This window comes from Myotis yumanensis, unplaced genomic scaffold, assembly GCF_028538775.1.
Source record: "Myotis yumanensis isolate MYYU_CA2020_CCGP unplaced genomic scaffold, mMyoYum1.0.hap1 SCAF_11, whole genome shotgun sequence".
NCBI classification, from domain to species: Eukaryota; Metazoa; Chordata; class Mammalia; order Chiroptera; family Vespertilionidae; genus Myotis; species Myotis yumanensis.
Window position 1 is genome coordinate 15308040 of NW_027223762.1, and position 24575 is coordinate 15332614.

The 24575-nt window shown below is 39.0% G+C and overlaps 1 protein-coding gene across 1 annotated transcript in view; it reads left to right on the forward strand.

Annotated features, from left to right (window-relative positions):
- The window catches only part of TTC27 (tetratricopeptide repeat domain 27), a 100037-nt gene extending 76065 nt beyond the window's left edge, over positions 1–23972 (forward strand). Inside the window, exons 14-20 of the mRNA XM_070428968.1 lie at positions 7552–7650; positions 9752–9804; positions 11959–12124; positions 18347–18544; positions 20270–20381; positions 22398–22498; positions 23745–23972. Of these exons, the coding sequence (XP_070285069.1) occupies positions 7552–7650; positions 9752–9804; positions 11959–12124; positions 18347–18544; positions 20270–20381; positions 22398–22498; positions 23745–23867 (852 nt within the window). The 3' untranslated portion in view covers positions 23868–23972. The remainder of the gene's footprint in view (positions 1–7551; positions 7651–9751; positions 9805–11958; positions 12125–18346; positions 18545–20269; positions 20382–22397; positions 22499–23744) is intronic.
- The last annotated feature ends 603 nt before the right edge of the window (positions 23973–24575 follow it).

Genomic DNA, 24575 nt, shown 5'->3' on the forward strand with positions numbered 1-24575 from the left:
CATTTACAGCATTAGTGCTTTGGAGAGTACTGTCTGTCGTTCACTTATAAATTCATCAGAAACATGTCAGTGACATGGTATTAGAATGACCAACGAACTGATTAGGATACACGAATACCTAAGAAAAAGAAACATTAATTCTGTAATATATTGAAGAAATGTGCAGATGTCACAAATGTATAGCTTCATTAATGTTCCTTTTGTTAGTTTTAAATGTTCAGGTAATCAGCATTTAAAATTTTTTAATTTTAATGTAAAGTATTTTTATTTTTCAAAAATAATTTTAGTTTTGAAAACAGTTTTCAAATGTAATGATCTTATAGATCCCTGATATAGTAAAACCAGTTTGTTGATCAATAACTTGTTGGCCAATAAATAAAGTCTTTTTTAAGTCATATAATTTTAATTATTTTTAATGTCCCATTTCACTTGCAAAATATTGCAGTTTGAACAGTATATTATGTGGTTGCCTGACTACGCGTTATCGAGATCCTGCTGTGTACCAGGCATGGACATGGGAATGAATTAGGCCGCGTCAACCTATCAGCAGAGAGCAGAGCGTTTCCGCTGGGAAATGATAGGGACAGAACTCGTTGGTGGGGAGCCTTAAATGCCTTTCTTCAGGGTTATCTACCCCTCTGGATGTGGAAGTCTGTTGTGGTTTTGAATTAACGAGTGAGTGATATGACGAGCAGTACTTCAGGAAGTTTAAATAAAGAATGAGTGTCATGGATGAGTGACCAGTGCTTCAGCAGTGAGGATGGAAAGGTAGCACAGGTTGAAGCCTCATTACAAAGAGAAGTTTTCTGGGCTTTAATCTTTGAACTGGTAGGACTGAGAGTCCAAGAGGATGTCAGTTTTCTCAATTTCTTATTAAAAAGGAAAATGTCCCTGTTGATAGATAGAGATTTCAAGAGGAGGGGAAAATACATATTTGCGTGGGATGGTGCTGTGATTTTGTATGCTGACTATGAAGAGGTGTTGCTGTATCTAACTAAAGCTGTCTGATAGATACTTCACTGGACATAGAAACCTGAAGCCCATAGTGAGGCCAGAACAGAGCTTACAGACCAGGGCTTCTCTGCAGAGTAAGGTGAAGCCATGCAAGTGAATGGATTCTTTACAGAAAACTGTTGGAAGAGAACACCAGGCAAAACACTGAACTCTGGACATCCCCAGCAGCTGGAGGAAGGGAGAAGAAAGAGCACCAGTGAAATAGGACTCGAACAGAATGCTCCAGGGTTTTGGTCTGAGAGACAGAAGGAAACCAAAGAAGGGATTCATGGGAACTCTAGGAAGATTATCAATGTTTTGGGACGACCCAGCACATGACAGGGAGTATGTTTCTGCAAGACCAGGGAATTTTAGAGAAACTGAGGCAGTCCTTCCCAGCCCATTCTTACGTAAGATCAGACTGCTATAATACTCCCTGGTTTTAATTACCCAGGGAGCTTATACTCTCTCTTGATTTGTAGGGATTAACTTTATCTTTCATTTTGGTGTTTGAAAGAAGAAAATGTTATTTGAACTGGAGTTCCATGGTTTCTGTTGAGAACGTGTATTAGTTGTGGTGGGAAGACTCAAGGAGATGGGAGCTTACATTCCAATGGAGAAGACAGAGTGAACATATGTGAATAATATGTAGAGAAAAAAGAGATTCTTTCCTTTGTGTTCTTCATTTCTCATATTGGTAAGCAATAAAAAATGAAACTGTTAAGGTCTAACTTGCATAACTGCCAAGAAATACAAGCCCTGGGATAACATCTGGGCCGTAGCTGTGACTGGGAGGTAGAAAGAGGGCAGGAGCTTTGCTGCCATAGGCCTGATTCTGAATCCTCATAATCCCAAGGAATATGACGTAGGTGAATCACTTCATTTTCTGGGCTTCAGTGTCCTCATTTGTAAAGTGGAGATTATAATCCCTCTCTCAATTTGCTGCTGGGGAAATTAGAGCTCAGCTATGTAAAGTATCCCCCTCAGTTCCTGGCTCATAGTAAGTTCTCAGTCATAGATGTTACATGGTGGGATTTCCCCATCCTGCCTAGTAGTGTCGCAATAATGGTGGTAGAAAATCATTGTTGCCTCTTTCTCTGTAGCCTAAATGACAGACCAGCACCTATAATCGCTCACATTGTGCATTCTCTGGGCAAATGTAAGAACCAGAATAACCAAATCTAGGACAGGAATAAGAGGAGAGCATTAAACAATTAATGGCCTGTCTAGTAAAAGAAAAATGTGTGCATAAAATTTCATTGATCCTTTGGTTTAAAGGAAGGCACTGCAATAGAGGAAAATACTCCTTTAGAGAGAGAGAAAAGCTGATAAGTTAAGATGTGTTTTTTAGGGAAAAAAACTTGGGACTTAGTAAATGAGAAATCTGGTTACAAAAGAGTTGGTGGTAGACATTTTTTAAAAAAACTATGAGCATGCTGCATTGCTTTAGGAAAAGCTACTACCAAAGAACATTGATTATCACTCTTGGATTCGGCTTGGGTCATTTCCTGTTTAATGAAACCACATTCAACAAGTGATCTGCATTTGGGGTTATGGGAATGTGTCAGGGATGTAGAAAGGAGAGAAAGAGTGTGAAGCTTGGCTTTAGGACTCCATTAAAGCATGTTAAACTTTATTATATGTGACATCAAAAAAATTCAGTCAGTCAGTCCTGTAAGGAAAATTAGCAAAAAGTGTGTGAAGAAATTGATTATTCATTCTGCAGAAACCTTGAAGGAGGAAGGAATTTTGAGTAGTAGGCTCATAATGTAAGAAAGGAAATTGTAATATAAAAGCAGATGGTACCTATTGCAGATGTGCTCTAAGTGCCTTTGTAAAAATTAACCTTTTAATTATAAAACTAATCCACCCATTGTGTAGTGATACTTAGTATTTCCTAGTCCCCTGAGTGGCACGCTTTAATTCCCACTTTAATTATTGAGGGTTCATAAGCATTGCAGTCACTCTCTTCATCACACGTAGCTCACACCAGGAACCAGGAACCATTGTGTGGCTTTGGGCAAATTACTTCCTTTCTAGGCCTCGTTTTCTTTTTTGAATTGACTTCTAAGGCCTCTAATTGAACAGATTCCCTTTTAGCTGTTCAAACCTGCTGATTCTAATTCTAATCTCCTTGTATAACCAGTGTACTTATTTTGCCACTAGATGGCACTATTGTAGCTTTGAACCCTGTCACCTCTGGGTTTTCAGAATTGGGGGTCCCAAGGAGCCTTGGAATTTTCGGTTACTCCAACCTCCATTAAACAGTTGGGGAACTGAGACTCAGAGGTTAAGTGACAAGGCCAAGGTCATACAGTTACACAGAACCTCTTGAATCCCAGGCATCCATCTTTCCATTTCACTGTTTCTCTAGGGAACTTAATGAGGGAAGTTCAAAGAGAGACCATATTCTCAATCATTGCTGTTCTTTTGTTAATTATGTTTAAAATAATTTAAAATCATTCTTTAAGAATACATATTATCACATTTCAAGTAAATAGTTGGCCTGCTTGTGTTTTGCATTGGTTCGCTCAGGAGAGAAAGCTGAGTGTCAGCTTGTAGATACCATCGCCCCACCTGTGACATCACAAGCTTGCCCTCGCAGTTCGCCCTGAAATAAGCCCTGCAGGAACCTCAGCCAGAGCCTCTAGCAAATGACTCTTTCTTTGTCTTGCCCAGTCCTTTTGATAAGAGGTTTGCCTTTCAGCTCTTCCTTCCAACCAAACATGGTCATCTGTTCTTCTGTTTCATCTTTGTCTACCCGCCTACTCAAGAGGGCGTGGGGGAGGGGGTTTGATATGCCCTGGTCCTTAAAAAATTGATCTTCTCAGTTTTCCAGCACCTGTTCACTGCCTTCCTCTCTTTCATCGTTAGCAAGGATGGTATTGCCATAAATCATGGCTGTGGGGGCAGGGTGGTAATAATAGTTTATGTAACAGTTTAAAATAAAAAAAGTAAAAGAGGCACCAAATATTCTCCTTAGTCCCCAAAATTCTGAGGCCCTCAATTGAAAAGCAAGGTATGAATGCATTATTTGTGGTTTAGTGGGTCAGCTCAGCCACAGCAGTGAGAAGATCCTAGAGTTTGTTTATTTTAAAGCCATTTCATTATTTTAAAGAATAGGGTGTGTGCAAAAGTCATCCTATCTAATAATAGACAAACATGGTAATTAACCTTACCTTCGCTACCATCGCCATTGGCTGACCAGCGTGATATGCAAATTAACCTCCAACAAAGATGGTGACTAATTTGCATACTGCAGGCAGGGCGGGACACCGGGAGCCGCCATCCAGGACCCCCGTGTGCGACCCCAGGAGTCGCCGGAAAGCCAGGCCACAGGCAAGGAGGCCCCCCCAGTACCCAGGAGCCCGTCGGCGAGGTCTGCAGGCGAAGCAGCGATCAAGCTATGAGGGGGAGGGTGGGGGGCAGAAGGAGCTATAGGAGCAGCTCTGGCCGGAGACTGAAGACTCTGGCCGGAGCGAGGAGCAAAGACTGAAGGCTCCAGCCGCAGCGAAGACTGTGTCCAGAGCGAAGATGGAAGGCGGTGGCCAGAGTGAAGATCTGGGTCCCAGGCGCCAGAGGAAAACTGGTGCTGGCAGCCAGGGGAAAGAAGGCCTATTGCACGAATCTTCGTGCAACGGGCCTCTAGTCTCATTATAATTATACTAGAGGCCCGATGCACAAAATTCATGCAAGAGTAGGCTTTCGCAGCCCTACCCCGGCTTTGTCCAGAAGGTCATCTGGACAGTTGTTCCGCTGTTTGGCCATTCTGTCAATTTGCATATTACATTTTTATTATTATAGATGTTATCAATACTATATGAAAATCTACTAGCAGTTGGTGATTTTAGGATTTTTCTTCTGATGCAAATAACTAAAACAACAACACAAATGACCAAGAGTAAAAAGAAACCTGAATATGTATTAAGTCATCTGCCTTTAATTTTCATTAAATTTATTTTCATTTTAAGACCCTGATTTATAAAACATTGACTTATTTCAAAAAATTCAAGCTAAATAGTAACCTCATTACCAGCTATAAGATAGAAGGTATAAGATAATTGCTAATTTTAGACATTTGTAACCTTTGTCTTTTCAGGTGGGTTGAAAAATCAAGTTCTTTATTTACATATTGAATTTGCATTTCCTGGTTTTTTTTTTGTTTTTTGTTTTTTTTTTGTTTTTTTTTTTAATATATTTTATTGATTTTTTACAGAGAGGAAGAGAGAGGGATAGAGAGTTAGAAACATCGATGAGAGAGAAACATCGACCAGCTGCCTCCTGCACATCTCCCACTGGGGGTGCGCGCGCAACCAACGTACATGCCCTTGACCGGAATCGAACCCGGGACCCTTCAGTCCGCAGGCCGACGCTCTATCCACTGAGCCAAACCGGTTTTGGCTGCATTTCCTGTTTTTTATAACAACACATGTGAAATTGTTTTGTGGGAGTTTGTTCTTTGCTGATGCATAAAGCAAGAAGGTTATATCCATTTTGAGAACTTTGAGGATAGTTCTCATTGTTTCTGATTTAGTCCCAGAATGAGGTATCCCTCATTCAAAATAAACTTGCTACCATAATTCATTGGCTATGCCATCAGTTGTAAGAGGCACATTTATTTTAAGTGCCACTTTAATGCTGCCAATAAAACTCTTACAAGCTATTGCTTATTAAGATGCCATGCACATACAGGAATCAACCAATGAATGCATAAATAAGTGGAACAACAAATTGGTATTCCCTCCCCCACCCAAGTCAATAAATAATTTTTTAAAAGATTAAAAAAAAGATGCATCTATTTCAGAGGTATTAAATAGTGAAAGGAAAGTATACCTTATAACTGATGAATAAATACACAGATTTTGACTCTTTCAACTTGGTTAGAAGTTGAAGATCTTGTTTGGTATATCCACACTAATAAAAGAGAAACTTGCAAATTGGTGTCACTCTGCTACACCCACCAGCCAATCAGAGCGACTATGCAAATTAACCCAATAAATATGGCGGTTAATTTGCATATGCAGGCGTGGAGCAAAGACTAAAGACTGAAGAGGCCGCAGGCCGGACTAAAGGCCTGGGTCCTGGGTGCTGGAGGAAAACCAGTGCCGGCAGCCAGGGGAAGGAAGGCCTATTGCATGAATCTTCGTGCAATGGGCTTCTAGTTGTTTTATAAGTTAGCATCAGATTTTAGGCTCTCTCATATTGTATCATATTCAGTGAATGTGGTTTGGTGCTTTGGAGCTCTTTTCATTTGATTCCAAAAATAACCAGACGAAAGCAAAATGTAATGAGTTAATTTTTAGGTTGCTGGAAATCCCTTGATTCAGAAAAGTGAATTTCTAACTTTGTTTCAACCTGTTACCTCTGCTCCTCCGCCTTCCTACCAAACACACACCCATCCCTTTCTCAACTGTCACCTATCCCTCTGACAACATCTATTCTCTATACAATTCCTTATAGGAGTTATTTATAGCCTTTTGGGAATTCAAGGCGAAGTGTTATAAACTGCCCAAGGATGTTTGCTTTCTAAGCCTTACCTCTAATTACTGGCTAAAAATCTTTATCTGCTTAAAGAACTTTCAGGCCTCAACTAGCCATTTGGAACAAGTTTTGTGGGAATTCCCTGGGAGGAAAGATGGGGGGTAGCCTCCTACTCTGCCTCCGTGGAAGGCTATGGACAGATAACTGAGCACCTCATTTCCTCTCCCACCCTGAAGTGTTCAACCAAATCCACCTCTGGCTCACTGCCTTGGTCTGGAAGTCAGTGAGAAAGCGGACTGCATTCTGCTGGCTGTGCTGACTGTATCTGAAAGGAAAGCAAACCCCCTGTAATAGCTGCATTTCTGACTAATTTCATTGAATTCTTATCAATTTTATCTTTCCTTTGATAGAGGCTATTGAATTTTAAGGAAATCCTGTGAAGTAAAGATTTCTTTTGTCATTTCAATAGCTACTTCCTCATTTACCTGTTTTTTAAATCTCTGTGTTTGCAAATCTTATTGACTTAAGTCAGGCTTTCCATTCTGAGATTCTGAGCCTACTTTTTCTACATTATTTTCAGGCATGCCTAAGCAAATACATGCTAGGACAGTGGTGAGTCTTGGTAAGAGTAGGCAGTGTGACTCCTTGTGGTCTTAAAGATGAAAGCAAAAACTTTTCTCCTTAAGTTTGTAGTACATTCATTCACCAGCTGTGAATCTGCTGATCCTTTGTATACTTTTTATATAGTTGATGCTCAGTAAAAATGTTAGATTAATCCCAAACATAATTCCAGGGCTGGCATTCATGGAGTTTGATTAACACAAAGAGTGGTCTTGCTCAGCGAAAGATGTGCAGTGATATTGTACCTGCTTTTAGTGTCATTAGCTTTGAAAATTATATTGGAAAATTCATCTCCATTTGCTAAATTTCCATACATTTATGTTCCTTATAAAATGTAAGGCAAATATTTATTACATAGCTCTGTGTTCTTTCCAGTAGTGTTTGTTGATAGTATCTTAAATGTTCACATTACAGCCTATAAATGTGTGTTTGAATGACTGACTTTTGGCCTTGCAGCTCGGGGTGTGGTTTTCTCTCGGCTGTGCCTATTTGGCCTTGGAAGACTACGGAGGGTCGGCAAAGGCGTTTCAGCGTTGTGTGACTCTAGAACCCGATGTAAGTTTATTTAGTCTTCTTTCCTAATTACAGCTCTAAGTGGGTATTCTCTAAGTTCTTCAAACTGTACTGGCATTCAAAACAGTAATTCCTATCGGTGTATACTTTCAGTTATGCAAGATAAGTGCAAGAGATCCGCTGTACAACACTGGGTGACATTAATCATGCTGTATTGCGCACTAACATTTTTACAAACAGGGTAGATAGTAGATATCATGTTGTGTTCTCATCACTATGAAAAAAAAAAAGGCCAAAAATTCTTTCCTTCTAAGAGTTGTATTGTTTTAGCTCTTATATTTATGTCCAATCTGTTGTTAAGACTTATTCATTAAACTTACCACACTATGTGTCATGATGGATGTTAACTAAAATTGTGGTAATCATTGCATAATATTTACATATATTAAACCATTATGCTATACACCTAAAACGAATACAGAGTTACATATCAATTATATATCAACTTCAAAAATTAAACATCATTTCAGATAATGTATTTTTTTAGTTCAAAAATTTTCATTTGATTTTTACAGTTTTCATGTTTCTGCTGAGATTTTCTAATTATGTTCCCTTACTATGTTCATGATTCTTCATATCTTTGATCATGTTTATAACAACCGCTTTGAAGTTCTTGTGTGCTTATTCCAACATCTTCTTCATTTCTGTGTTTATTTCTATTAACTGATTTTTCCTTTGGCTATTGATGAATTTTCCTGCTTATTTGCATGTATGTCTACCAATTTTTTATTGTGGATGCTGTGTTGTTCAGTTTCTGGGTTTTCCATTGGAAAATAGAGTTTTATTTTGGCATTTGGTTAATTTACTTTTGTGGATCAGCTCAGTTTTACTCTTTGCTAGGATGGGTCTGGAGTTGTCTTTATTCTGCAGTTGCAATCACCCTTCTCTTAAGATATAACCTTTTGGGGCCAGTACTTAATGCCATGGGTGCTCAATGCCTTAAGCATTCTCCACCTGGTTAGTTAGAACTTGAATAACTCTTAGCACTGTGTGACGTCCAGAATTCCGTCCAGCTCACAGCTTTCTGGAGTTGTTCTCTGCCTGGCCTCAAGAAGTTTTGCCCTGCACATGTACAGCTTAGTATTCAACCAAGGACTCAATGAGATGCTCACTGAGATTTCTGGAGCTTATTTTCTCTGCAGATCTCTCTTTCCTGGTATTTTGCCCTGCACATTCCAGCCAAATTTTCAACCCTGAACTTTGCACTCTTCTTCTAGACTTGCTCTGCTTTGTTTGGTTTCTGCCTCTCTGGAAGTGCCTCTGGTTAGAAGTCTAGGTTGATTGTTGAGATACCTCAGTTGTTTACCCTGTCTCAGGGATCACAGTCCTGTGACCAGGCTGTTGTCCAACTTCTTAAAAACAGTTTTCTAAAGTTTTGTCCAGTTTGTAGCTTTTTATGGTGATAAGTCCACTCTGGTACTAACTGCTATGTCTGCAAGCAGAGGTCCACATTGCCTTGTAATTTTTAAATCATATGTATGGAAATTGAGAATTACATACTCTGTGTTTAATAAAATGTAGAACAAAGAGGAACAAACATTCATATCATTCTTGTTAGAATCAACATTTATATAAAAGTTTTAATTTATTTTTGTCATTGAATAGAGGAATAGGTAGAGAAATGTGTTTGGTGAAATGCTTAGGAATAATACTGGAACACACACTCCCTTATGCTTCTATCTGATAAAGGATGACGGTAAAATAGCAGAGCCTTTTAAGATAGGAAAAACAATATTCTGAATACCTTGGGTTTGCAGCAAATCTATATGTGGTATAAATTATATTGTAAATTGTCCCACTATTTTGTAAATCTAAATGTAGAAATAAAATCTTAACTAAATTCTAAATTAGTACTTTAATAGTTATATCAATTTGTTGACTATTTTTGTGACTTTTTCATGCTAAATTATAAAAGTTACATTTAATTTACTTCATTTTTCTTATACACCTTTAAATATACCTTAGTGAAAATTGTGATTGTAAAGAGCACATCTTGGACTAGGAAAATATGTTATATTTTTGGTTGTAGCAATTATTTTACCTGAATGAGAATAGTCTATAACTGGGTTCTCTGTCATTTCAGAATGCTGAAGCTTGGAACAATTTATCAACTTCCTATATCCGATTAAAACAAAAGTAAGTACATCAGACAAATATGAAGAACTTTGCTTCCAAATAAATGAATGAGATTTTCTTCAACTGAATACTGAGGCATTGTGCCTTATAGCATTTGACTTCTAAATGTAGTTTATTTCTTGAAAACATTTAATGTGTAATAAAATAAGAAATATTATTTGAAATCTTTACTTGCTACTGAACTTTTACATCCTAAACTTCCTTACATGAGAAAAGCAAGCATGCCTTCAGTTGGTAAATTCAATTGATAGATTCTTATTGATTACTTGCTGTGTACTAGACATGATTGAGAAATGGAAATACGAACCAATGTCTTTAGGGAGTGTAGGTGTAAAAAAATAAAATATTATGCCATATTATTAAAAATTGATTAATAATGTAGGTAGTATGTGGTAAATATTAACTGAGACGTACAAAGAGGATTATAATGTAGTGGGTGGCATTTGTAGAACATGTATTGTGTGCCAGACATCTCAGAAGAGAGAAGGTGTACAACCCGAGTTCAGAAACGCTTCTGAGAGAGTATTGGAACCAAGCTAAACTTTGAAGAATGAGTAGAGGGCACAGAGGAAAGCCATTCGGCCAAGGGGAATTGGATCCAATGCAGAGTGACAGAAGTGAAAGCAACACCTGAGGAGAGAGGAAGAGAGAATCAGCTATGGACTCCAGAATAAGGTTGAAAAGGTCATTTGGGGTCAGGTTGCAGTATGCTCTGATTATCTGACTAACAAGTTAAGGCTATTCTGTTGGAAATTGGATGCCAAGATTTCAGTGGGGTAATTTCATGAAGAAAGAGCTTTTTGGGAAGATTTATCTGGTGGCAGTGTATGAGACTGACTAGAGAGGAAACTGCGGGCTGGGAAACCAGTTAGGAGACAGCTGTTGTAACAATCCAGGCAGGAGATAACTAGGCTGGAAAAAGAAGGGGCAGATGCCAGTTTATAAAGGGGACAACCAGATGGGCTTGTTGATTGGCCACAGAGAGCCCAGGAAAGGACAGAGACCAGGATTGCTGTTACCTGAGCTGCAATGAATGAATTAAAGGATGGATATATTTCTATTTTCATTTGGCCTTATTTTCAAACTTAACTTAATTTTTCTTTGTGGATTCACAAGATATTTCTAATGATATCATTAAGTCCACATTGCATTGAGATCATGAAATGCTTCCGCTGCTCTTGGATGACAGTCTACAAAAATAAAGGATTGTTTGTTCTACTATTCTCTTCAGAAAATAATATTATGTTCTTGATTGCAACTGATTGTGTTAAAACTCACTAGAGACCCTTTTGATTGAAAGCGAGGGTCGAGGGAAATCCCTGCCATAGTTGTAGAATGATCTCAGTGGGTTTTTCTAGTAACCCTGATAATTTTGCATGAGGATTTCTTAGGAGTTTTTACACATTGTTTCTCAACTTCTTTTTGATGCTTTCTGGTCTGCATGCAGCTCCATGAATAGGTTTTGGTATAAAAGTGGGATTTTAAGTTCAGAGGTAAATCATTCCTTCATTCTTAGCTTTTTATTTTTTCTTTCTTTTCTGCTACTGCAGACAAGAGTAATTTTTGACTTGGGTAAATTATTACTGTTCCTCTCAAAAGAATCCTATCCATGCCGTACAGTGACTCTTCAAGCTATCTTGTCTATTCCTTTGCCATCACAAGGTTCTTCATTAAAGTTCTTTTCTCTGTGTCATCCGATTCCCCTCGACATTATGTCCCTTCCAGTCCCTTGAGAAATCTTTCCGTCTTCCTATACAACTTTCATCCTGCAGTATTCCTACCATGTGGCTTTGATAAGTGAATCCTGAATTGAAGTTCCTTCTAAAGAAGCCATATTTACCAAAAAAGAATTTCATTGCAAAAATTCTGATGCCAGGAAATTACTGATATAATGGGCACACTTCTTTCCAAATGCTTGTTTTATTTCTGCCTGTTTTTTGTTTGTTTGTTTGTTTGTTTTTAATTTCATGCTTCTTTTAAAATTTTAAAAAATTTTAGGGAAATTTGAGGTGGTTTGGACCTCTAATTCTATTTATTACATGAATAATTAAGGACTGACAGTCCACATCCATACTTTATACACTTACCTAGTAGCTATGGTTTATTTAGCTGTGGTTATTCATATTGTTCTCTTTCAACTTGGTCCTTCAATAGAGTAAAAGCTTTTAGAACTTTGCAAGAAGCCCTCAAGTGCAACTATGAACACTGGCAGATCTGGGAAAACTACATTCTCACTAGCGTTGATGTTGGGGAATTTTCAGAAGCCATTAAAGCTTATCACCGGCTCTTGGACTTAAGAGACAAATACAAAGATGTTCAGGTAGGATATTAATATTTTGTTATATTGGTTTGTGTTTGGTATTAATACTTGATTAAAGGATATAAATTGTTTCCTTGATTATAAACAGGAAAATTTTCAGTTTACACCAGGCCCTGTTAATAGCTCTTTTTAGAAGTATCTTAGGATGCTGGTGGCAGTGTTTACTCCTCTGCAGGTATGGGCAGGATCACTTCATAGTGGGTAAGTCATCATTGAGGGAAAGTCTTGATGGTTAGTCATGGGCTCAGTCATATTTAGCTTCATTGCATATTTCTGTCATCAACTTTATGACAACTAGTCAGTGACGATTGATAGATTGTCTGGAATATTTTTATCTTGGCCAAAATAATTTAACTTAATTTGACTCTAAGTTCAGCAACAGGTGTCTTTCAAAAAAAACCTCTGATATTCTTATGTTTGACACTACCTGACCCCATTCTATTTTAATTTGCTTTAAAATTCTTTTTATCTATTCTTTTTCTACTTCTTTATAGATGTGATTATTGTTGTTTTAATTTTTGTGTGTGTGTAAATTCACACTCATTTTAATACAGACATAGGGTAAATTAGCTACGGATTATTCTTTCCCCCCCACTATTTGTAATGACTTTTTTTTCTGTCTTAATTTTGACTGATGCATAAATTAGTATAGCTCAGAAATGCTTTTCTATAATAGTTCATATCTAGATTATACATATTTTTTTAAAAATATATTTTATTGATTTTTTTACAGAGAGGAAGGGAGAGAGATAGAGAGCTAGAAACATCGATGAGAGAGAAACATCGACCAGCTGCCTCCTGCACATCTCCCACTGGGGATGTGCCCGCAACCCAGGCACGTGCCCTTGACCGGAATCGAACCTGGGACCCTTCAGTCCGCAGGCCGACGCTCTATCCACTGAGCCAAACCAGTTTCGGCGATTATACATATTTTTATCAATCTATCATAAAACTAATTTTTAAGTAACTGCATAATTAGTTCCTGTTCAGTTTTTCAATTTTCTGCTATTGTAAATAATGCCATGAATATCCTTGTAGTCCTTGTATTTATTTATGCTTCTTTCCTCAGGGTAATTCTAATGTCAATTTATTCTTTTTTCCCCTTTTTCTTCTCATTCTGTCTCCCCCCCTCTCCCCCATTCTCCTTTCCATCCTCTTCTTCCTCCTTTGATAACTTGGCACTTGGGCAAAAGAATTGAAATATTGCATTATTATACCCCATTTGCTGTTTATAAATGGAAGGGAAGGGGATTAACATATATTGAGTGCTTACTGTGCCCTAGAACTTACATGGGTAACCTTTTAGAACATACAGTATTTGAGGAGGATACTGAATATTCCTCATTTTGCAGTAGATGACTGGTGACCCAGGGAGGTTCTACTACTTGACCTGTCACATAGCCGGCACCACGCTTAGGCAGGCCCGTTTTCTCCTTGTGTTGACTTAAAGTCTGTGGGAAGATTTATGTTAAAAAGCACATTTCCCCATCATATTAATGTGCATGTGAACTATAGCTAACAGAGTCTTTTTTTCAAATTGGTGTCAGATTTATATGTAATAAAATGCACAGATCTTAAGTGTACATTTGCTGTGTTTTGACCAGGACATACTCTTATGCAACCACTCCCCAAAACAGATAGGAACATTGTCATCACAGAAGCTCTCACGTGCCCCTTCCAGTCAGCTGAGCCCCCCCCACCCCCCGCCCTCCCCTCAGCCACCACAGTTTCTGATTTCTGTCACCACAGTTCAACTTTGCTCTTTCTTGAATGTCATATAAATAGAATCTTGAGTGTCATATAAATACATATGTTATGTCTTCTATATAGATGTTCTTTGTGTGGCTTTTTCTTTGGGGAAGGAGGGAGGTAGTGTAGATGTGGGTGGGGCAGGTTGCCAACAAACTGAAGTCCTGAAACAAGTGGTGGCTGAGCATTACCTGAAAGAAAAGGGGACAGAGGAACATGTTTACACAAATACTCTCTGTAGAATAGGATGGTCTCCATTTAACTGGCGCCGTGTCTGAGGCTCAGCAGGGGGAACAATCAGGCCGATGTCTCACAGCTAACAGGTAGGAAAGCCGAGCCTCAGAGTCTGGCGTCTGGTCTGTTTACCCTAAAGCTTGTGTGTGTCTTTTCCACACGCTATGATTTTTTTTTCCTGAAGAAGTGAAAAAGAAAGTGTTTAACTGCCTATTGCACTCTGGTAACCAAGGTGTAGGGGAGCAGGGGTCAGGGTTATCAGACCAGGAAACAGAGCCAGTTCTTTGGAGAAATCCAAGTGGAGCAGGGGGTTAGCCAAGCCGGGGAGCGGGAAATGGCTCTGTGCCTGGCCTCGAGCCCTTCTAGATGCTTTTGTAACTGTACCTAAGGCAACCGATTCCTTCTTGCTTTGAAGGCCTCCAGGATTCAAAGGCCAACACCTTGTGCTTTCGGCCAAGATTTTGGTGAGACTTGGCCAAGGACTTCAAGGTTTGTGCTGGAGATAGTTACACTTCTTTTAGTGGAGACTCTTCAGCATTGATATGAGAATTGCTTCTCCATGTGAGAAAATGTCAGCTCTCTTCAGGGGCTGGTGGTGGTTCCCTGCCATTATTGTCTGCTTGCTGCATCCTCTAAGCTTGGGCTAAAAAGGAGGTGAGAAATAGGCTTAGGACAGAGAACGAAACAAAAGTTATCACTGAAATGAATTAGAGGTGCAGGTTAGGGATGCAGAAGTCATTATGGGGCATCAGTCATGCGACAGAGTACAGGGCTGTTTATACTGATGACAATGAAATCCCTCTAAGAATCCGGATTAAAAAAATATACTTAGAGTATTTTATGATATACCAAATGAATTTCAGATGGACTAAATATATGCTAAATATGTTTCATCTCAGAAAAATTAGGAATAGAAGTGGATACTTACCAACTTTTCTAAACTTTGAAACAAAAAAAAAAGAAAGCTTAAAGGAATTTTTATGACTTCATTAAAAAAATATGTGACAAAAATATTTGTAACCAAGAGGAAGATAAAAACCTAAGAATATCCTTGTTATATAAAGAGTTAACATCTGCTACAGGAATGAAATGTTAAATGGGATAGAAAAAAGGATTCAGGAACAGACTCAAATAAGTGTGAGAATTTAGTGTATAATAAGGATGGCATTTAAATCTGTGGGATAAAATTGGAGTATTCAATATGTATTGGAATAGTTGGCCAAGTATTTGGGACCAAAAATGGAAGCTCTGCGTCACTCCTTAAACCAAAATAAACACAAATGGATTAAATATTTAAGTTGAAATGCCTCGAGAAGCAGGATGATGTTGTAGGTAAGAGCATAGATTCTGGGGTTAGACAGCCTGGGCTTTTTGCCTACATCTGCCAGTCATGAGCTGTATGACCTTGGGCGAGTTACCGCAACTACTTTGTTCTTTAATTTTATAAAATGGGGATGATAATAGTACTTGCCTCACAGGGTTGTTGTGAGGATTATATGACATAATGTATGTAAAGGGCTTGGTATAGTGCCTGGAACAAGTGTTATTTAAGTGCTGCTATGCTGTCATCATCGTCATTATCATCATTAATGAAAAGGTAAAATCATAAAAGCACTAAAAGAGAGTATGGTAAATATTTTTTTAAGCTTAGGGGTGGAGGAAACATTTTTAATCATGACACAATGCCATACTTCATTAAGGAGAGATTTGATATTTAAAATCTCTGCACGTAAGGAAAGAATAACTGACCAGTGAGTGGGGTGCTGGAGGTCACAGTCTTCGTAGGGCAGGCTGTGATGTGACAGCCATTCATGCAGTGCTTCCTGCACTGAAACTGGAAGATGATTAATAGAAGCCGGGTAAGTGACCTGGTGAGAGTTTATTTCAGTGTTTTCAATTTTGTCTTGGCCTTTCTACTTAGTTTCCTAGGGCTGCTGTAACAAATTACCACAAACTTGGTGTCTTCATACAACAGAAATTTATTCTCTCCATTCAGTTCTGAAGGCTAGAATCCCAAATCAAGATGTTGGATGTGTCATTGCTCCCTCTGAAGGGTTCTCCCAGCGTCTGGTGGTTTCTGGCATTCCTTGGCTTATGGAGGCATCATTCTGTCTCTGCCTCCCTCTTCACCCACTTCTTCACCTCCTCCTCTGTGTCTGTGTGTCCTCGCTGCTTTATAAGAATACTAGTCATTGGCTTTAGGGCCCACCTAATCTAGTATGGCTTCAACCTGTCTAATTATATTTGTAAAGACCCTATTTCCAAATAAAGTCACAGTCTGGGGTTCTGTATGGACAAGAATTTGGAGGACACTATTCTACTCACCACAACCACCATGCTCCTTTTTAGGGAGAATGCAGTCCCCCCCGCCCCCCCCCCCCCCCCCTTCCCATTGTCTCCTCATGTAGCCTACAGTGAGGGGAGAAGATGTTGGACCAACTGTGAGATCCCAGAAAAAATCAAGTATTTTACTAATTTAGTGTGCTTCTTTTGTACATGTTAATTATTATTTTAATAGGCCATCACTTTCAAACCATGTTCATTCTTGAAATGTTTACAGAATGAGTATTTAAAATAAGTGGTGCATATTCACACATTTCCTTCTGTATTGTTACTTTCAGATTTAACTACACACGTGAGATTGTAATGTGAATATATAGGCAGAGATAATGTTCCTTGTCCAAACAAAGAAAAAGCATAATTGAATGTTCTCCTGTGGAGTTTTATCACTGTGTACAATTAGGACCATAAGCCTGAGCTCACCTTCCTAAGTGTTCACGGTCCAGAGGAGCCTAATATCCTCAGCCACATCTCCTGCCTGGATCAGAACGCATGAGCAAGGTGACACACTGCTTGCATGTCTGTTAGCCACACTTTCTGAAAGAGGTGTGTTCATTCATCCTTTCTTTCAGGCACAGGTATTTAATGAGGCTGTGCTGTGTGCCAGGCTCTGCGTTAGACCCTGTGATATAAGCTGATGAAACATGGTCCTCTTCCTGAGGTACAAAGTAAGAATAAAGATGTGGGCAGCCTCTCTTGGAACCTTGCTACTCACAGTGTGGTCTGCAGACCATCAGCATCAGCATCACCTCCGGGCTTGTTAGAAATGCGGAATCTCAGTCCCAGATGGATCGACATCTCCATCCAGGATGGGTATCTGTCAAGCTCCTGGGTGATGCGAGTGCTGTTGGCCCATGGGCAAGGTCAAGCTGATTCTTTAGTGGATCCCCCATTACAGCAGTTGATGATTGAAGAGGCACTTTCTATGCTTCTAGGAAGCTGTCTTGAGACACGTTTTCTAATATAGATATGACAGATATGTAACCTGTTCTGGGGCTCAGCCCCTCTGTCCGCACCCAAAGCATCTGGGATAGAATGTGTAAACAAATGGAAGCAAGATAGCCAAGAAGTGGACAAGTGGTGAGCGGACCTGGGTAGTTAGAAGGACAAGAGATACTTTCTGGGTACCCCACATGCCTAATGCAGATGCATTAGCAGTTAATCGCTCAGCACTTAGGAAGAGCCAGGACCTGGTTGAGGAAGAGATGTGGGATCTGTGTTTCACTCTCGGGTAGAGGGAGTGTGAGACATTGACAGGACATGCTGGAAGGTATGAGGCCCACCATCATGGAGCCCTGGAGAGGAGTTGAGCTGGAGCTGTGCCGACACTGTCAGAGGAGACTGGATAAAATCTGTGAAGCTACAGGTGTGAGTCAGGTCATTCGAAGAGCACTCAGGATGAGGATAAAAGAGCACTGAGCACAGTGCCCTGGGAAAGAAGAGCCCTCTGGGAGGCCTGAAAAGGGACACCAGAGAGGTAGTCAGCATGTCGTTCTGCAGAGTAACTCAGGATGGCTTGACTTTTACTTTATTTTTCAAAAGTGTAAGGATGAGCCCAGCCAGTGTGGCTCGGTTGATTGAGCGTTGTCCCATGCAATAGGAGGTCGCAGGTTCAATTTCCGGTCAGGGCACATGCCCGGACTGTGGGCTTGATCCCCACGAGGGGGCATGCACAAGGCAGCTGATCAATGTTTCTCTCTCATCAATGTTTCTCTCTCTCCCTTTCCCTTCCTCTCTCTGAAATCAATAAAAACATATTTTAAAGAGGAATGTGTAAGGATGATCTTCTAACAGGTCTCAAGAGGTTTGTCATTGTTGTTGATGAAGGTGATGGTTGCCTTCATTTTTTATTGTTTGGTTGTTTCTAGCTTACCAGTTTCTTCTGTGCACATTTTTAAGGTCCTTAAAATCCTAGTGAGGGCCGTGATTAATGGGATGACTGATCGCAGCGGAGATGTCGCAACCGGCCTCAAAGGAAAGCTGCAGGAGTTATTTGGCAGAGTAACTTCAAGAGTGACAAATGATGGGGAAATCTGGAGGCTGTACGCCCAAGTATATGGGGATGGGCAGAGCGAGAAGCCTGAAGACAACGAAAAGGTAAGTCCTTCTTCACGCCTGGCTCTTGTTTGGAGATATGTCTAGTGGATCTGCTTTTTTCATGGTTGGAGAAAACGTTTAATGATTTGTAAGATAAGATTAATACGCTCCAGTTTTAATTCAGTCTTTAACATAAGCACTTTGAATTGTGGGCAGGTTAAGACTTGTAAGCATTCATCTTTTCTCTGTCCATGAATTTTTCTTATATAAATGTTCTCTGTCTTCTGCCAAAGGGTCTCTCTAAGCAGCTTCCCTACCTACCAGAGCTGTGGCAAACAGCTGGCTCATCATGTCTTCTGTACCCTTGCTGCAGGCTCATTGCTAAGGACTAAGGTAGATTGGGTACAAGGACAAAAGGGTGTTTAAATCTGCGATGGGGACTGTGAAAGGGAAAAAAGAGGAGGAATCAATAGGAATATGTATTGGAGAAGAGCTTGGTGGAGGTTGCCCAGCTGTCTCACGGGCACCACTTACATTCCAGTTGTGCCTTTGGCCTCCTATCTTAGACCTTGCAGGGGCCTCCGGAGTTTCCAAGTTTGGAACAATTGTGTTCTTCTCAAACATCCACAACAAATCAAATGTGGTCCCACGTGAGTTTGGAATTAGCCACAGCACAGCTCATCTGTGGGATCCATAGCCACTCTCTCCTCCCTCGGCCTACCCAGCCGGCTTCTCCCAGTGCCTGTCACCTGGAGAACACATACTCACACTTTCGCACCCACTTCTGCCGACTGTCCTTCCCAGTCTCCTTGAATTCCCTGCTCCCTTGTCTATATGGAATTAAGGTTACTCTGAATTCTCTCATCTGTGACTTCTCCCTCAAGAATCAGGTTGTGAAAGAAGTGTCTTAAACTCTTGTGAGTTTTTTTGTTTTGTTTTTTACATGTCACTATTTTTATTGTTTGCTGACTTGTGAACTCAGAGTACCAGGATTTTGGTAGAAGTGTCAACTGAGGACTATCTAGATTAGAGAGAACCCAAATTGAATATTTATCTCAAAAACTTAAAAAGACAACAAATTGTTTAAGTTTAATTAATGAAATATGTCAATGAATAAGAAATATGTAATTTTTCTAGAGTTTTTCTTTCAGTATAAAGATACATATCATCACATTTACACACATACATATATGGATGTACCAATATTAATATTAATTACCAAATACTAATTATTAAATACTAATACTAAGCTTATGCTGATTTTAAATTCCAGTTATAACTTTCAAGTTAATGGGTCAAATTATGTGAATTCCTACATCCTCTCTGTCTCCCCTCTTTCAGTGTTTTTTTTTTAAATTTTTTTTAGTGATTAAGGTATTACATACGTGTCCTTATTGTCCCCCCACCCCCTGCTTCTTGTGAGTTTTCACACCTCTCAATAATTCTGTAGTTTCACCAAGTTCACACCTCCTTCTCTTAGCTGGTCTCTTAAGCTAATGGCTACGAATGCTAAGGAAGTGTGTATACTCTTTGTAGACCTCCAAATTGGGCATTTGTAAATTTCTGTTTGAAGGGAAGTGTCTTGGTCCAGTGTCATGTGACGTTTTTTCATGCTGATTGCTGTTGGATGAGCATCCGTGCCTCTTCGATGAGAGTGAGGGAGACTGTGCTGTGTCCCACAGGTGCTGGTTTTCAAGTTGCAGTTAGTTCCCGTGCGACTTCCAGGGAACAGTTTGAAATGTGAATTCTGTTTGTTATTCTGAATTGTTGTTCTTTTTTCCTCAGGCGTTCAACTATCTCTCTAAGGCCTACAAGTGTGACACACAGTCCAGTGGCTGGGAGAAAGATATTGCATCATTTAAGGAACTGGTTCGGAGAGCCTTAGAACTTGCACATGGTATTGATGTAACGTTTGCCGACCATGGCATATTAGAATGTATTATTACTGATAAGAAAAAGTAGTAGTCAAGAGTAAAGTGTCACTACAAATAGTTTCAAATTGTATTGAAATTGTTGTATTCAGCAAACATTTATAGACCAACTACTATGTAGTAGGCACTTGCGAGCAACAAGAAGACAGGAAAGAGGTTTAAATTCCATTTGAATAAGTGACTGGTATTAGAAACTTTAGAGATATGAAAAACCCTTACAATGGTAGTTAACCGTCAGGTCACAGTCTATTTGCATTGATATATAGTATTAAGGATATCTGTTAACCTTTCCTGACTCATACATAGTCTTCCTTTATAGATGAAAATATTTATTCATAAAATATGTAGATTTCTGGAACTCAGAGCACTATACAAAGAGCTGTTGCATATATAAAAGAAATAAAAAGTATAATCAAATAGCCTTGAGAAATGTAATGGGTGATATTTGAGGGGAGAAGTAACCTTATATGTTAAGTTGTATACCTGTGTGGTAAATATATTCCAGATAAAGGCTGTTTTTAATTATTTGCATTAATAATTTGGTGATGCATTTTTATATTTATACTAGTAGCCCAGTGCACAGATTCGTGCACAATGAAAAGAAATTAGTTAGAAGAAATATTTTAATATCACTATTCACCCTTTCTCTATAATAGAAGTGTCAGAGATGAAAGAAAATTAGTAAAATGTATATGAAAATAATATATAAATTGATTAATAAATAAACAATAACAACATGATATAACAACAACAAAGACATGATATAAAAACAACAAAAACATATAAAAAATTGATAAAAACAATGACTGATAGATTAAACTTATTCTAATATCTCCCTGTATACCACATTAAGAGCAAAAACACTTTCAGAGTGCTTGACTAATTTCCCTTATGATGAAGTATTTACAACTTTAACTTTAACGTCACACACTCTTCGAACTCGAGAGAAAGCAACATATAACTGACCATGTCCGAAAACGGGCTCAGGTAGGAATAGTCCTACTCGGTCTAGAGTGTGTCCTTATGATTTATTAATAGTCATTGCAAATGCTGGCATCATAGGAAACTGTCTTTGAATCAATTTAAATGGGAGGCCAGTGTCAGATGCTGATTGTTGGTCTTCAGACATACCAGTATTCTGTTGCTGCTGCCGCTTTCTTTCAGCTTCTGAATGTCAACAAAAACAACCAAATTCACGATTGACAATGACAGATTTTAACATGTGTGTGTGATTGGCGCCAATGAGAGCTTTATATGCGCGAGTCAGCGTTTATTTTTAAATTGCCAGTGTGCATCATATGTACCGGCCGGTCGGGCGGACGGACATATGGTCGGTCACTTAGCCTTGTATAGATATAGATTTGATGATGGGTCTTTGATGCCTGGGATTACAGTTCAAACCACAATGTTAAGAACTGAATCACAAGGACTGTGAACTCATCCTAAAGTCCTCTAAATTCTTCTGCAACTGATAGTTACAGCAAATGGGGAGCTGCGGTTCCATCCCAAGTGCAGGCACATCGGTTGTTGATATCAGTTCTCCCGGACGGGGGTATAAACCCTGAGTGTGAAATTGCAGTAGGAACCGAGCTGTGAATATCTCTCATGTCACTCCCTTGGGCTGGTATCATCAGCAGTGAGTCCCTTTGGGAAGCCACACTGAGAGTATCATGTCTCTGATGTGTGTGTGTGTGTGTGTTTCAGAGGGTCTCTTCCCAATGATCTGCAATTCACCAAAATTTACCTATTTTTCTCAAAATTCTCTTTTTACCAATAAATTATCCTTCTCAAAGAAAGACAAAGGGGAGGATTATGCACATAATTATTATCCTTTTGCCAAATTAAAAACTTTCCATGAGAAATATTTCTCAAATCTGTTACTTTAAACTCTTAAGTAATTGTGAGGGTTTTGTTTTGTTTTGTTTTTACCTTTGAATGATCAGCAGCAATTTTATGGATGTTTCCCTGTGTTTTTCTTCCAGTGGCTGTGAAATGCAGTGAAAACAAATCCAGTCCCCAAGAGGCTGTGCAGGTGCTTTCTTCAGCTCGGCTCAACTTACGGGGCCTGTCTTCTAAAGCAAAGGTGAGGCGGACGTGAGTTAACTAGACTGTCCTACAGAGAAGGCTGTAGTATCTGCTGTGCTCTTAAATCTTCCTTTACATCAGGGCTAATTTTAGGCCCACATTACATTTTTTATATTAGTTCCCAGGTAGTTAGTTACTTGTACTGATGAGGATTTTATTGGCCCAGTGGCCAGACCACCCTAAATTTGGCTTAGTTAGGGCTCTTAGAAATTAATACTTACAGTCCAGCCCTTAATGCTTTCTGTAAATTAAATTCCCTTAATGCTTTCTCTACATTACATTAAAACAATGCTCTTCTTTTATTATCACTTTTACCAAAGTGCGGCATATATGCCACTGATAGCACTTGAGTAACCTTAGGATTTTAATATATATTTATTTCAGTGCATATTAGAAAAAGTATAACTGGCTTACACATCAGACTTACAGTTTCACGAAGATTATTTAGCCTATTTCTCATTTACAGTAATGCTACTAGTAAAATGTTTCCTTTGAAAAAAGACTTACTATGTGAAAATTGATTTAGAGAAAAAATAGTAAGTAGGTTGTATGTGGATTTGACAAACATTGTTAAGGTAGACAAGTGACTCAGGTTTGGCAGCCTGTGGGCAGTGCTGGGAGGTGAGGAGCCTGCCAATCACGAGCTCCTGGCCCAGCAGGCACTAGAAGGGCAGCTGCGGAACCGGTGGACGTGCTAACGCACATAGGCTGCAGTGTACTGCCCAAGGCAGTTCCTTTTACAGGAGGGGGGGCATTCATTTTTATTTTATTTTTGCTGGGTCTTTTGTTTTTACCAAATCTTGATCATCTTTGTGACCTCTCAGTCCTAAACTGTAATTATTTTCAAGTAATTAGCATAAAGGATCTGATTTATATGAATGTGAATTAAAATATGTTTTTTGTTTGTGTACACAGTGAATAGGGTTGTTTTGTTTGGATGAATAATATCCCTTCATCCAAAAACCATCCTGTGACACTGAACTTACTAATCATATTCACGCAGCCATTATGAAGGGCAGCACTCATTTGAATTTACAAGTTCAGGCCCGTTGTGCTTCTTCCATTCATCCCTTAACTGTTGCAGCTCATACTTTTCCAGGGTGGTGAGCAGCACAAACACTGCCCTTGCTGCTATAATGTTGCGGTATTATTATGCAAAGGAGTTTTAGTTCTGTACTCTGTCTATATTATTTTAAAGAGATTTTCGTTGTTTTGATAGTTCTGCTTTGTTCTTTATGCTGCAGCAACTTTTTACAGATGTGGCCAGTGGAGAAATTTCCGGGGATTTAGCTGACGAAATAGCAGCTATGGACACCCTAGTACTAGACCTCCAAGACCTCAGCAACCAGTTTCGAAATCGGTACTGACTATCCTGGGAGCGGTTCTGGAAAAGGTGCTTTCGCCTTTGGGATGTTCTCTTACACCTGTGGATCTGAGACTGATTTTTACATAAAGTTCTCTTTTGTGGCTGACATTCTTGTTTTTGTGATTATTCCAATATTTGAATTTCCTGAAGTACATTAAGTGAAAAGTCTCCTATTTTCCTTAGCTTAGTTGAATTCAGTATTTTTTATTATTCTTGAGGTATGTCAGCAAAAAGCAAAAAAATTATAATTTTCTTTTTTAACATAGGGCTTACTCTCAGCCTAAAATGAATTAGATCATTCTTTGGAAAAACTTGGTCTAAACAGGAAAAAAAAAAAAATCACACACTACAAGTTTGTGGAATCATTAGATTGTGTGCTTTATTATCCAAAAGTGATAGAAGAGTAGAGTTGGTGATGGAAACCTTTACACTTCTTGAGATTTTGTATGTGTGTCAGAAAAATTTATGTTTGGCTGAATTAGAAATGTGAGCATGGTTTATCTTCTAAATCCAGAAAATGCAAGAAAAAAATGACATAAGTCAACTTTTGTCTCAATCATTAGCCACTAGTAAACCAGGCTGACCCTCCTTGGGTATACCGCCAGCCCTGAAGACGGTTGTTTAGTAAGGGTATTATGAGTGAAGACAGCTATAAATGGTGCCATATTACAAAAATGCCAAAGTAAAATGCTTTCTTAGTAATGTCTAT